Source organism: Sminthopsis crassicaudata, chromosome 3, assembly GCF_048593235.1.
Source record: "Sminthopsis crassicaudata isolate SCR6 chromosome 3, ASM4859323v1, whole genome shotgun sequence".
Taxonomy (NCBI): Eukaryota; Metazoa; Chordata; class Mammalia; order Dasyuromorphia; family Dasyuridae; genus Sminthopsis; species Sminthopsis crassicaudata.
In genome coordinates this window covers 317,183,631-317,199,086 of record NC_133619.1, presented here as the reverse complement: position 1 = coordinate 317,199,086, position 15,456 = coordinate 317,183,631, and the positions used below count along the sequence as shown (strand labels likewise).

General features: G+C 35.4%; 1 protein-coding gene across 1 annotated transcript in view; it reads right to left on the bottom strand.

Moving 5' to 3' along the window:
- The window catches only part of PLCXD2 (phosphatidylinositol specific phospholipase C X domain containing 2), an 86,022-nt gene extending 79,588 nt beyond the window's left edge, over positions 1-6,434 (bottom strand). The window contains exons 1-2 of the mRNA XM_074301154.1: positions 6,345-6,434; positions 4,349-5,245 (exon numbers count right to left, since the gene is read on the bottom strand). Coding sequence (XP_074157255.1) covers positions 4,349-4,517 — 169 coding nt within the window. The 5' untranslated portion in view covers positions 4,518-5,245; positions 6,345-6,434. The remainder of the gene's footprint in view (positions 1-4,348; positions 5,246-6,344) is intronic.
- Positions 6,435-15,456: the final 9,022 nt, after the last annotated feature.

Below are 15,456 nucleotides of genomic sequence, written 5' to 3'. Positions count from 1 at the left end.
TAGATGCTATCATCTTTCAAGTTTGCAGATGAGGAAATGTAGGATCAGAGATTGTAAATATCTTGTTCTACTCCTTTAGGAGTTATTAGAATCCAATTCATCCTAATCTCAGAAGAGTAATCTACTTTCTATGCCATACTGTCTCTTTGTGAATTCTGTAGTTTGGCCAAATTGGCCTTTCTTGCTGTTCCCTGAGCTCAGAATACATGTTCTTCTCTCTACTTTTGAACAGCCTTACTTCTCATTCCTGACATGCACTCCCTCTTCACTTAAAATACTGCTTCCTTAGAGACTCAGCTAAGATGTCACCTCCTATGAGAAGTCTTTCAAACTTTTACTAACTGCTGGTCTTCCTCTCCTTCAATTATCTTGCATTCACTTATGTGTATATTTTATATCTCACCATTAGAATGTTAGAATGTAAGTTCCTTGTGGACAGGGACTAGGTTTTGCTTTTTTGCATCAGTATCTTGCACACCATTGGAGAAAGAAATAGCAAAATATTTAAGTATCTTTGCCCAGAAAACACTGAGTGGGGTCACAAAAATTGAAAAAAAATGGCTGAACAACACACCACAGATAATTAAAAATATTTTTATATTAAATTATTGACTTAAAATAAGGAAATAGATTCAGGGTAAAGTGAAATTCATATACACAATAACTATTTAGAGGAAGATTAGGATCAAAAACAAAATGATTTAATTAAATCAAACTGATTTAGTCTAATATTTTTGGCCCACTGTACCCAAGATTTTATCTTCTAGTGAAAGAAAAAAGCATAGTTTATCAAATCAACAAAGAAGGGAACATTAAGGAGTATACACACTATTAGAAAAAAAAAGAATTTACCATTGAAGCGGTGGATAAAAATCTGTGTATATTACATGAAAAAAAAACTTTTCATAAACCAATAGGACAACAGATGTTGATTTTTTTCTATTGTTGCCTAAAATAATGCCTAGAAGTTTTAAAAGTATGTTCACACTAAACAAAGATTTGCCTCTGTTTCTTATAGGCTTAAGACATTGCATTGTGATTCTATGTTATATAATATCAAAGAGATGCTTTTGGTTAAACATTTCTTATGCCTTATAGTGACACTAGTCTTTTAACAGATGTTCTCAACAGTTGTAGAAGTGACAGAATATGACAAAGCTATGTTAAGAGAATACATGCACATATGTTCACATACATCATCATGGTCTTAGGCAGATATAGCAGGTGCTCCCAAGCCTCAACCTAGATATAGTCCATCTCAACCTGTTACTGTTGAACCCCTTAAATTCTCCTCCCTGGCTTCCATCAGTCTAACAGATCTGAGCCTTCTCTGCAGTTGTCAGTCCAATTGTGAATGACAGATTAGCATGGAAAAACATGAGATCCAATCACTGAGTTTAAAATTACAGACCAACTTTGCTCCAACACTAAATGGAGGTACATTTTCCCCAGGAGAAAAGTATGTTTCTCTGTTTTTGTTTCTGTCTCTGTCTTTCTGTTTCCTTGTCATTGTCTTTCTATCATTCTTCTTCCCTTCTCTCTCTCTCCCTTCTTCCTTTTCCTTCTCTGTCTGTGTCTGTTCCTGTCTGTCAGTATCTGCCTGTCTCTCCTTTTCTCTTTCCCTCCCCCTCTCTTCCTTTCTCTTTCTCTCTCTCTCTCATTCTTCTTCTTTCTCTTTCTTTCTTTCTCATCCTTTTCTCTTCTCCTTTTTAATCCATTCCCCAACTTTTCTCCCCCTCTCCCTTCCCCCACCTCTTTCCTTCTCTTCTTTCCCCCACAAAAAAAATCTAACTCACTCAGAAAATATACTTCATGAGAGAAAGTTTCATGTAGAGATATTTCTATTTGCCTCCATGCCACCTCCCCAAGATAGTATTAACTCTTTTAAGATTCCATTTCTGCCTAGTTTCTAGGAGAAACTGTATTTTAAGGTATTTTGGAGGAGTAAAAAGGAAATAAGATTTCCAGAGAACCCCCTTGCTTTATGACAAAGTTGATTGAACCTGGAGAGTTGAATCCCTTTAATTGGTTCATCTTTAGAAAAGTAATCTTGCAGGACAGTATCTTAATTTATGACCATACAGATTCTGTGATGAACAATATCTTAGAAGTGGGGATATTCCTCACTTGACTTCTTAATAGGATTTCCTTATTGCCAGAAAACAAGATGAGTAAATTCCCATGATGCCAAGGACATTAGGCAGAATTACCAGTGGAAGCAATTCATTCTTCCTCCCTTATCCTGAAATTATTGCAAGGGATTCATAGCAAATGCTCTCTAATGTAGCGTTGACCAGACTATTTTGGCTACTGAGCTATAGGTGTATACCAACAGTTATGGTGCTGATCTCAGGTCAAACCAAAATATAAAACAGGAAGAACCAACAACCTGTTTACATACCCTGAGTGGTGGAACTATGTGGGCCTTGCCTAAGATTCCATTCTAAATGACAATCATATGCTAGACATGCCAAACCATGTAGCAACTCTACTATAATAAAGTTGTCTGGGGTAATGACTAATGACAGATGTGACAGAGATAATCTTGTGTTGACTCTGAAAATTGTAATTAAATATAATAACAAATGCACTGACATAAAACATTTTAAGGTCTAGAAAGCACTGTCAATACATTATAATAAGAACTACAATTTCTATATACTTTAAGGTTAATACAATGCTTTAAATACATGATTTCATTTGATCCTTACATCAAATCCTCTGAGACTGATGCTATTATTAGCCCAATTTTGCAGATGAGGAAACTGAGGTTGAAAAAGACTTGCACAGTCACATAGTTATTAAACGTTTACAGGAGTATTTAAACTCAGGTCTTTCTAATTCTGAATCCAGAGTTTTATCATGGGATTCTGTGAGTGAGATTCTATTACTGGGCCCTTATAGGATGAAGAATCTGAGGCTCAGAAAGGTAAAGTCCAGTATTTCACAGCTAGGAAGTGTTATGGCAGGGAATAAATGTAGGTTTTCCATAAACCCATAAAAGTTCTCCAATATCTTCATTCCAACATTTAAAAACAGTTCTAAAATATGACCACTAGTCATTTTTCAAGTACCCAAAGCCAATAGCTTACAAATTACAAGCACATACAACTGTAAAAAAAATTCTAAACCAGGGAATTTAATATTACTCTTCTCATCCAAGAACAGGAGAGGGTGTAGCCTCATTGTTAAGTAAGTTGTGTGACCAGGGAAAGAAGATGTGAAGACGAAGGCAGTTGTACTCCTCATCCTCAAACAGCAAGGGAAGATATTTAAATTCAAGGTTGACTAAGGATCCTCTGCCAAGTTGGCACAGAGGGGAGACTACTGTGAGAGTAAGTTGAACATTTGCATGATGGCTTGTGTGTGGAGGAAGAGTGAGTGTTGGCAGGAGGATAGCCTACAGTAGTCATTTATATTTTTTTCAAATGAAATAAAAGAATAGTGAGGACCTTGTCCTCAAACTTAGAAACAATGATCAGTGGGAAAGCATCATAAGATTTTGCTCAGTTCTATTTTGCAGAAGTTCTTCCCATCCCAAACAGCTTAATTTAGTATCAATACTCTCACTGATTTGGAGATTTAAACATTTGCAAGGCCCCTTTTATTAGCACTCTCCATGAGACTGAAGTCAAAGTATAATGTCCCTCAGCAAAGTGAAAATGGGTAGAACAAAATTCTCAAAGGCCAGTTCAAGACTTCCCAGAGTTCCAGGTTAGAGACAGTGTCTGAAATATCACTAGTTCATCACACATGATGACTGCTTGTGTCTGCTTGTGATGAGTGCTTACACTCTCTATTTCTGTCTTTTTCAACAAGTGAAATGGTGCCCTATATCAGTTCTGACTGCATCTGTTCTTTAATGCTGAGTTATTTATTGTTTGCTTGTCAAAGAAATAAGGTCATTAAAAAGGAAACGTTTCTTAATACTAGACAACAGGATTTGGGAGTTTTCATATGAGATGCTCACCAGCAACCCGATTTCTTAAAAAACAAAAACCAAAAAGCATGTAAGCATACCTTCCCTCCCTCCCAGCTATCACCTCCAACAGCACAAATATAGATAACTGGGTCATAAAATTATAGTGTCAAACCAATAGAAAGCAAAATTCCCCCCTCACAAACACACAGATACACACACAGACACACATATATCTGTCCTCATTGCAATGCAATCACAAATCCCTCTCCAAGAGAATTACTCTTGGAGTTAAGTTTGGGCTTCAAAAAAATAAGAATAATTCAGGCAATTAAATTACATTTTTCTTTTCTTTTTTTTTTCCCAAACTCCCAAAGATTGAGAAGGTGTAAATACATTCTAGGAATAAAAAGGAAATCGGAAAAATACCTGGGATAGCCAGATTGGAAAGGGGGAATGTGCTGAGACGAGGGGGGAGCGAGCCCATCCAGTCGGCATTGCAGACTTCCTCGGTCTTTGTCCCTCCTGAGTTGGGGGAGCATATGGTCCCCATCCTGAGTTTCTTCCTTGCTTTCCTAAGTGCTAGCATTCCTGTCATCAACAAACCATCTGTTCTCACTCCCCAGTCAATCAATGAGCATCGCCCTAAGCTCTGTAGTTATTTTAGGGTCACTCTTCTTTGTCATTCCAGCCTTCCAAAAATCTTCGGGCTAGAACTACTGCGGTGAGAATCTGTGGCCCCGAAATCCCCTGCCCTTTCTATTCTAGCCCAGATGCTCCAGACACTTAATCTCCTCAGCTCCGGCTCGATTAAACTTCTTATATGCCCTCACAAACAGGGGAAGGTAGGCCTGAGCAAATAAATGCCCAAGGAGCACCTTCACCCGGAGGCGCTCACAGGACAGGTGCAAAGGCAGCATATGCATAATCTGCATAACCCGATGTGCGGGCACCATCCGCCGCCTGCTGAATACTTGTGAATGTGCCACTAGACACTTGCTACATCTGCTCTCCCTACCCGCAAATCATTCCCACAGCTTCTCAGTGAAGAATTCCCCCGTGCTGCAGCTTCCTGAAAGGGATCCAGGAGTGTCATAGACAGCAAACCAATTCCCCAGAAGCCCCTCCCCTACTATGCCCAGCCCCATTTTCCGTCTGCTTCACTGCAGGGCAGATTTGCCTGGCAAGTCAGGCTGCTATTGGTTCATGCTAAAGGGAGTTGTGATTGGCTGGCTTCCTCTCGGGCTGTCTCTCACTTCCATTACTTGGCTCCTCCCTCGCTGCCCCTTTCTTTCTCCTCTCTGCGGACCGGTTGGGTTACAGTTGCTGCAAAAAAAAAAAAAAAAAAAAAAAAAAAAAAAAAAAAAAAAGGCCAACTAAGAAACTGTTTGCTTTCTATTTCATACCCAAATCTTCTTCCTCTTGGTCTTACGTTCTGTCAACACTTAAATGTTTAATAAGTCCAAAAATGTTTTTCTAAGACTCCTGTATCTGGGTATTTTACATCCTGTCCCACTGCTTTGGTAGCCTAGAGATGATATACGGAAATGAACATTGTATTTTAGGCAAACTGTGTAAGTCACGTATCCTTGTATATTTGTACTGATAATAAAGATATCTTGAAATTCAGCAACTTGTTGTTGACAAATATCATTGAATTAAAGTTCACAGTTGCAGTGTAGAGCAGCTGTTCTTTGGTCTCTTTTTACCAGATGAGGGAAAGAATAATCCTTTATATAGATATCAAGATTTACAGATTTTAGAGTGATTTCAAACACATTATCTTATTTGTGTAATGCAGTGGAAAGAGCATTGAATTTGGAGAGCGGAATCTGGGTTTGCTAAGTAAGTTTGAATGTCCGTGGTCTATCATTGATACTAACATTACCTGTGTGAACTTGCCCAAAGGAATTGTACATTACAGTTTCCTCACCTGAGAAAAAATGAGGTTGGACTTCTAAAGTCCCATGCAGCTCTAAACTGAGGAACCTCACTAACTCTGCGGAATATGTAGAATAAGATTACTGCACCATTTTACAGGTGAAATGGAAATCCAAGAATTATACAATAAGATAATAGAATTTAGAGCTACAATGGAATTGGAAATTAACTAGACCAACCCCTTCATATTAGAAACTGAGGTCTAGACAAATGCCCAAAGTCATACAGGTGAGTGCCCCCTGGGATTGACCTTGACATTGGATGACAGTTCAGTTTGAAATGTCACACAAAATGCCAGAGCTACACAGCCACAAAAGTCAGGTTTCTTTATTCAGTATTTTCTGCTGTTCCACAAAGATATCTCTTATCTTGCAAGAATAAAAATGGTGCTTCTATAGAAATGTGACTCTTGAATTCATTTGCTCATCAGTATGTGTCAAAAAAAGTAGAGATTTTCAGTCCTGACAGGCCAATCACTACCTACTCATCAATACTTCTGGGATCAGTAAGGTCAGTGACTCAGGAAGCCCCAGTTGGGTGGAGGAGGTGATACCACCAGTTGACCCTTCAAAACAAAACAACTGAGGTGCTCATATACACATAATTAGCACATAACCCACCCCATTACCAAGGCAATGTTGGCTGCCAAGCAACAGTGCTCCTTATTCCCTCTTACCCAAGTCCTCTCCCTCCATTTATATTTCACTCTTTTGTGGTACCTCCCCTTATTTTATCCTTCAGATCTGGTCTTGATTATTTGTTTTAACAGTTCATTTTACCTATTTTAATCATTCAGAAAAAAGTTAAGAGGAAAAGAATACTGGCTCTGGAGTCAAATGACCTGTTGTGTTCAAATCTTGGTTCTCTTATTTATACCACTGGGCAAATTTTGGACCTCATTTCCTTTTTTTTTTTTTTTTTTTTTTTTTTTTTTTTTTTTTTTTTTTTTAATCCTGAGTTTCCTGAATTATAAAATGAAATAGTTGGACTAGATGATCTCAAAGGCTCCTTAGAACTCTCAATTCATTATCCTGAGGCATGGCAAAAGAGTATTATTTAACAGAGTTCCATATTCTCAATTTATGACTCTGTTGGCAAGAACAATGAAGGTAAGCAATATATAAAGTTCAGATAAGGTAACTGAATTGCAAATACATTTCCCTGTGAAAACAGAGGCTTCCTATTTCAATAAAAGGACAGACCTCCTTAGGAAGCTCTCTTTGGATCCTTGTTCTTAGGTCTATATACTTTGAGGTATAAGTTGGAAAAATGTCATTTCTTCTCTCCCATCCAGAAGTGGCATGACAGAAAATGTTTAATATCTGGCTCTTCAGCACATTTAAAAATTTAGTTAATATTTTCTTTATCATTTTCTTAAGTCTAGACAATCAACAGGATAATAAATCAAGCCCCAATTTGTAATCTTTGCTGATTTCTGATGTGTAAATATTCATACTGAAAATCTAATCAACTCTAATGAACTTATATGAGTTAGTTTCAGCACATACACTCTTATACCCAGAAAAAAAAAAATCACTCAAACAGGAATAGTCTTACAGAATTGGATTTCCAAATGTGTTCTTTCTTGGTTTCCTATGAACTCAAAATTTTTCATATTTCTTCAAAAAATCTTCAAATATTGTAGTGCTTGAAAGTTTCTTAAAAAGGTCAAAACATCCAGCTTAAACAGGTTGCTGTTTATAAAATCTGGCTGACGACCTTAGACTGAAGCAGTTAGAAGGCCGTCACAGAGCTAATACTTCTTCTTCTTTTTTTTTTTTCTCATTCCCAATCTTAAATTTATCTAAGAGAAAAAAAATGAGGAGGACAATGAATTTAAATTCTCTTCTCAATCATTCAAGATATATTATATTTCTTGTTGTCATAGTCATGGTGAGCTATAGAGAAGCAACTTATTTTCTTTTCTCTTAAAAACAGTACAAAACATTAGAATAAGATGGGACTTGGAAATCTTGTCATATAGGTAAGGAAAATGAGAAACAGAGTGACTTAGTTAGATACCTTAGCAGGTCAGACAGCTCAGTATAATATACAATAATATATTTGGAATTAGGGAAGATTAGTACTAATATTCTACTTTAGACATTGGCTTCTAGCTCTCCAAGGAGTAGTTTTCTCATTTATAAAGTAAAAGCAATAAAAATATCTTTCTCAGATAGCTATAGTATCAAAGTGGATAACCGTGTGTAAGACTTTGCAAATTGCTTTGTAAAAGTCAGCTATTATTGTTATAAATGAGAGGGAAAACTTGGAATCTAGTTTTCCTGACTTTTAATTGGAAACCATAATATACTATTTCCATCTGGAAGCTTGTTAGGAAAATTTCTACTTGGACGTGAATTTGATCATTGATGTGTTATCTTATTGGTTGTTGGACAAAGATTATCCATGAAAAATACCAATTATTAGAATTTGTTTATAGATAGTTGAAAAACTTTGATTCTTTTTAGTTAACTTTTGTCCATTCCAGAGGGTACAAACTGGTTTTTTTTTTTTTTTTGCTTGTTTTGTATTCTCAACATTTGGCACCATACCTGGCATATAAAAATGCTAACTACATATTTGTTTCCTTGTTACTCCTCTCAAAAAATTCTAAGTATCCATCACAACAGGGATGGGCTTCTTTGACTTTCATTGTTTCCTTGGTCCTAACTAGTAAACTGTAGGCATTTAATAAATAAATATTTGTTAAAATGAATTGAATTGACAATTCTATGGAAATAAATTAGCTGAATAGAAGAGAAACATGTTGTATTATGGACAAACTGAGTTGATTTACATATAGAGTAGCCCTTGTTTTATGATCTTCTGAGGTAAACACCATCAGGAACAAATGCTCTGTCTCACAAAAATACCCCTTTGGATTGATTTGGCATTGATCTGGCCTGTTATTTTATCATGATTGCAAATTATATTCATATGAATTGAAATGCTGAATCTGTCCTTTTTGACATATTAAATAAATTACTCAATAGAAAGATAAATTTTGATAGTTGGGGATGAAAATAAAAATTTTATTTTCCTTGTAGAACTTGTGTTTGAATAAACATATGGAATGCTCTTCCAGATCACTGCTTAGTTCATTTCACCTAAATATACAGGGCCCTCCTTCCCCCAATAATGTACTTAACTGTATCAGTTTTAATAAAATTTCATATGAATCTTTGAATTTTTCATATTCATGTCCTCTTATGGCTCAATAATATTCCAGTACATTCATGCACCACAATTTATTTAGTCATTCTCCATTCTGTAGGTACCTATTTGGTTTCTAGGGTTTTTTTTTTTTAATCACAAAATGTATTACTGTGATTTTTTAAATAAGTGGGACATTTCCTTCTTTTTTTGACCTTCTTGGGTTATATACCCTGTAGTGGGATCTGTAGACCAAAGGGCACATATTTTTTAAGCAGCATAATTCAAAATTGCTTTTTTTTTAGAATTATCAGATGAATTTTCTTCCTATAGATTATACAACACTGGTCATTAACAATTGATATGGTATAGACAGTCATTTTTGAAGCAAGACCTCATTAGATAGGAACCAATGTTTTTGTGTTATCTATGTAGGTACTAGTTTGACATTAATTTCTATTCTAGTTGGTCACTGACTTTCTATAAAGTGGAATTAAGGATACTGAATTACTTTATCAGAAGAAACATTCTAGGGAGATTAAAATTTAGAAATTCATCATAAGTCATTTAATCCATACAATAATTGAGGAACCATATAATAAAGTTTTTATAATGGCTGTTTAAAGAAAATACTTAAGAATCATAATGGAGTCAAAATCTGCAGGAGAGACTTTTAATAAATGTAAATTAAAATCCCATGGGACCATATGGATGCGTGAGTAAGAAGTCACTCTCTCACAATTAGTTATAGAAGTGAAGAATCAGAGGTCTAGACCTAGAAGAGAACTTAAGGGTTCATTTTCTAGATAAGGAAAAAAGTATGTAAGAAGATTATGTGACTTCAGATAGTTATGGAAACAATGTGCATATGTCACTTCCAATATGGAGTGACTAAACTCTGTAATCTCATCATCATTCAAAATGTATTAATGAGAAGCAGAATAAACAGCTTGGATCCCTCTTTAAGAGAGTATCTTTAGGGGTGTTGTATTATGAATGCTTATAATTCCTCTGATTTGGTGATACCTCTGCTCCACTTTAAAGACTGTATAAAGTTGTGTGGTATGTTTATGCATATGTGGGTATATAAAAATATACAAACATATATACATACATACCACACAATTGTATATTTATAGCACTCTGTATGTACACATATATGTATACATGTGTGTTGCATGTGTGTGCACGTGTGTGTGTGTGTGTGTGTGTGTGTGTGTGTGTGTGTAACTTTGAAATATTCCCTAAAGTAAGTAAAAATATACTGGGAGTATTAAAAAAATGTGGGTAGCAGTCTTTAGGATTATATACTTACAGAGCAGAGAATAACTAAAAGTTCACATGGGAATTTGTTGCCTGGGTAGAATTTTCCTTTCATAATTTTTATAGCTAGTTCATTTTTTTATACTGAAGAGAGCCCACACCATTCATCCCTATATTAATTTTTATATGAAATTTATTTTACATGTGAATAATTCTATTTGATTGCATTTTTTTTTCCTTTTTGACAATTTTTTTCATGTTTATTCTCAAATTTTTCATTGGTGATTATTCAAAAAAAATGAAAAGTTAATTGCTCTAGACCCTGGGAAAACAATTTATACATGACAATTTATAAGAATTGATGAAGCATGATCCCCACCTCTCAATCAAGAGGTGTCAAACTAGAGAAGCATAATGAGATATAGACATTTAGACATGGCTATATATGTGAATTTGTTTTTGCTTCATCAGAAAGAAAGAAAGAAAGAAAGAAAGAAAGAAAGAAAGAAAGAAAGAAAGAAAGAAAGAAAGAGAGAGAGAGAGAAAGAAAGAAAGAAAGAAAGAAAGAAAGAAAGAAAGAAAGAAAGAAAGAAAGAAAGAAAGAAAGAAAGAAAGAAAGAAAGAAAGAAAGAAAAGGAAGGAAGGAAGGAAGGAAGGAAGAAGGAAGAAGGAAGAAGGAAGGAAAGAAGGAAGGAAGAAAGAAAGAAGGAAGGAAAGAAGAAAAAAGAAAGAAAAGAAAGAAGAAAGAAAAAGAAAGAAAGGTAGGTAGATAGAGAGGGAGGGAGAGAAATAGAAAGACAGAAATATGAGAGAGAGAGAGAGTGAGAGACAGAGACAGAGACAGAGATTGATAGACAGACACAGAAAGAGACAGAGATTTATTTTAAGGGAGGGCTTTCTTTTACCAGGAAGAAAAATTTGTGGGAAGGAGAGAAGTTGTTGACAAAAAAAAAACCTTAGCAAGCTATTAAACAGAAGAAAGTTCAGGACCAAATAGAAGGACCTGGAATGAACCTCGTCCAATCACAGTTTACATAAATTTTGAATGTGTTTATTGCCTGAGAAGGAAAAGCTTGCAACTTGGAATGATGTCTATTCTGCCTTGTTCGAAGCCCACTTGGAAAAAGTGAGATATTTATACAAGTTTTGAACAAAAAAAGGAGAAAAGAAGGGAATCTGGAAGATGTTAGGAAGAAAAGTCTCAGGAAATGAGGGAAATGAAGAATTAATTGTAGGTGTCAGAGCTAAGGCCCTTTGATAACATAAATCAGAAGGCCTTCTTGATGATAAACAGTCCATAGTTCAAGGCTTAATAAGGAGATGTCTCCAAAACCAGGATATTCCAAGAGCTCCACAAACCAAAGTTAAAGGAGCATGTGGAGATAAGGTTGTCTCCACAATTCCCACAAATTAGGAAGTATCTATAGTCTCATAACCTATAGTCAGGAAAATTTTTGAAGATAGTTTCTTGAATGTCCATAAACCACTAAACGGCTGAGGATCTGTTTCAGAATTTGGTATGAGCTTCAGCTAGGTTTCACTGCAAAGGACTGTTGCCTTGTGTACCAGAAGTCCTTGTAATTGATTAGCTGTTATGCTATTCCATTGTTTGATTTCCCTGTGAAAAAAGGAAGCTCTGCCATATTTAATTGATTAGTATAAGAAAGTCTATGCTCATAAGGAGTTTGTAATAGAAGAGGAGAAAAAGGAGAAAAAAGGGGAAAAAAAGGAGACAAAATGAAGACTGTCAATGAAATATTTTTTAAAAAAAGATGTTCCAAAGATGCACATCTGGAGAACAAAGTGGAGACAAGGATAAGAATGATGGCTTTCAAACTAATGTGTGGAGTTGCTTACATATTTAAACACAATGACCACAAGCTTTATGTAATTAGAAATTCCAAGTTTAATATGTTATCTTCTATTTCTCTTATTTTTACATATGAAACTATTTGTATTTCTTAATATTTATCAAGTTCCAAACAACAGAAAATTAAAATTCTGGGGAGGAAAAAAAAAAAAAAAGTTCACTTGATCAATAACTTCAAACTTCAGAATGCCTGATTTAAGATGCCATGATGCCATCTTCTGGCATGATAGGCACACTACAGTTATAGAATAAATTCTGTTCAATGATATATTTTTTGTTGTGCACTTGTATTCATTTCTTCAAGACCCCGTTTGGGGTTTTCTTGGCAAAGATACAGATGTGATTTTCCATTTCTTTCTCAAGTTTATTTTTCAGATGAGAAATTCAGTCCAACAGGATTAATTGATTTGCCCAGAGTCACACAGCTAGAAAGTGTCTGAAGGCAGATTTAAACTCAGATCTTCCTGACTCCAGGACTGGAACTTCATTCACTTTGCCACTCAACTTCCCAATGAAATATTTGAGGACTACCCCTCCCCCAATGCCCTAGATCTTCTAAGAAGTGGGAATTCTATACTTGGTAGATTCCCACAGGATATGGAGAGAATACTTTTGCTTACTATTTCAATCTTTTTGGCTACTCTTTCTTACTTTCTTCCAAGTGTAAAATGCCCATAAACTTAGAACCATAACGGACCTTAGGGGCAGATCATTTATTAACCCAACCCTCTCATTTTACAGATGGGAGATTAAGTGACTTTCTAAAGACTACATGGCTATTAAATTGTATTTGCACCCAGGTATCTGGATTCTAGATCTAACACTTTAGTCTCCAATTGTCTTGAATCAGATGATCTGTAGGGGATCTTTTCCATAATTAGTCCTATGGTTTTTTCAGTTTAAATGAAGCAGAAAAATATTGCTACTTTTCAGTGTCAGAAAATATCATGTGTCACCTGATCTCAGATGAAGAATTTGCACAAACCCTCTCCACTCTATAAAACTGAACATGACAAGATGATTAGAAGAACTACAGTACTTCACAGTTGGAAAGAATCTCAGAAGGGAACCATACAGAGAATGTTAAGGCCATCAAAGTTTTTGCCAGAATAGAAATTTCTTCTAGAATATTCCTGATAAGTGGCCATTAAGGTTTTATTTAAAGATCTCTGGTGTGACCACTTTTCATAGCAGCCTTTTTTACTTTTGAACAATTCTCTTCATCCACTTATAAGGCTGTCCTCAGGAGCTAAGCAAAATATGTTAATCCTTTCCCCACAAAAATAGTCCTTCAAGAGTTTTAAGGAAACTCTTATATCCCACTTCAGTTTTCTCTTCTCCTAATGAACATCTTTACTTCTTTTTAATAGCTTAGAGTATGGCATTACTTCAATGTCCTTCATCAACTTGACTACTTTTCTCTGGATATTGCCCAATTTGCCAATGTCATTCCCAAAATATGGTGCACAGAACTGAACATAATATTACAAATGTGGTATGACTGGGGCAGACTACAGTGGAACTACTACCTGCTTAGACAAAGATGTTGAAATGATTTTCCATTTCTTTCTCTAGCTTATTTTGCAGATGAGAAACCCACTCCAACAGAGTTAATTGATTTGCTCAGATCTGTACACAAGTAATAAATAAATGAGGGCAGATTTAAACTCAGGTTTTTCTGACTCCAGGCCTGGAACTCCATCCACTATGCCACCCAGCTGCCCAATGAAATATCTAGGAACTACCCCTCCTCCTCTTGCCTCAGATCCTCTGAGAAGTGGGAATTCTCTGTTTATAGATTCCCACAGGACACACAGAGAATATCTTTACCTACTATTTCATTCACTATGATTCTGTTAGCCAACTTTAGAAAAATTAACTATTTTTTAAGCTAGTAAATTATATCATTGCCTCATATTGAATTCCTAGTCCACTAACACTTCTAGATGAATTTGCCCATTTCTCCCCATCTTGTGTTTATACAGTAGATTTTTTTTTAAGATTTAGGATCAAAACTTTACTCTTATAATCTATTAAATTCCATCATATTAGATTTGGCCTATCTTTCAACATGATTGAATTCTTATTTGATTCTCACATCTTTATTTCAGTTTTTTCCCAAGCTTTTTGTCATCCATAAATCTGATAAGCATACTATTTATTCTTTCATTCAGGTCATTGATGAGTGTTGAATAGAACAGAACAAGGATACTTACTCCTTTGGGATCCAGGAGTATTAAAGATCCCTACATTACCCATTAGGGGCCTTCCTAGAATCATTTGTTTGGTCATAGAGACAACCAGAGAGAAGGGGTTTGTGGTTGTCGTTCAGTTGTTGTTTAGTTATATATGACTCTTCATGACCTCTTTTGGGGTTTTCTTGGCAAAAATACTGGATGGGGTGTGCCATTTCATTTTCAGCTCATTTTACAGATGTGCAAACTGAGTCAAATAGGATTAAATGACTTACCCAGCTTCACATAGCTATCTGAGGCTGAATTTGAATTCAAGTCTTCCTGACACTAGGCTCATCGTTCTATTTATTGAGCTACCCACTACCAGTGACAAATAGTAGACAATTAATAAATATTTGTTGATGGAATGAAAAAAAGAAACTATATTTGCCTCTTTGTTAATGCATTCTAACTTTATTGCTGTCCATTTTTCTACAATAAGATTCAAAAATATGTTTTACCAAGGGCAATATTTTTTCCCCTTAAAAAAGATTCTTTTTGAAAATATGTTAGAGGCAGCTAGATAGCACAGTGAATAGAGCACCAGTTCTGAAGTCAGTAGAGTCTAAGTTTAAATACAGCGTCAGAAACTTGACACTTCCTAGCCATGTGACCATAGACAACAAATTAATTTAAAAAAAGAAATAAAAAGAAAATGTGTCTGAGCAGTTTGATTGAATTCTTTCAATGATTTCATTTAAAAGTAGAAAATAAAGTTCTAGTCCAAAGTTTTTGGACTGCATAACATCTGTAATATCCCTGAGTTTTGACTTAAAGTGAAAATGTAGGATTTTCATCACTTGACAGAGTTGGGACTGTTAAAGCTTTACATGAACCTGCCAAAAAATATTTTTGTGGCCAAGTGTAAATTATACAACTTAGGGCAATGTAATGTATTAGTTAAGACAGTAGCTATAAGGTTGAAAGATCTGACTTTGAATCCCTAGGCTACCACTTCCTGCGAGTATATTTTTGGTAAATCAACTAACTCTTTTGTGGTATCACTTTCCTCAGCTCTAAAATGAAGTGATTCGATTAGCTGGACTTAGACATCCCTTTTGTGATTATGTGAC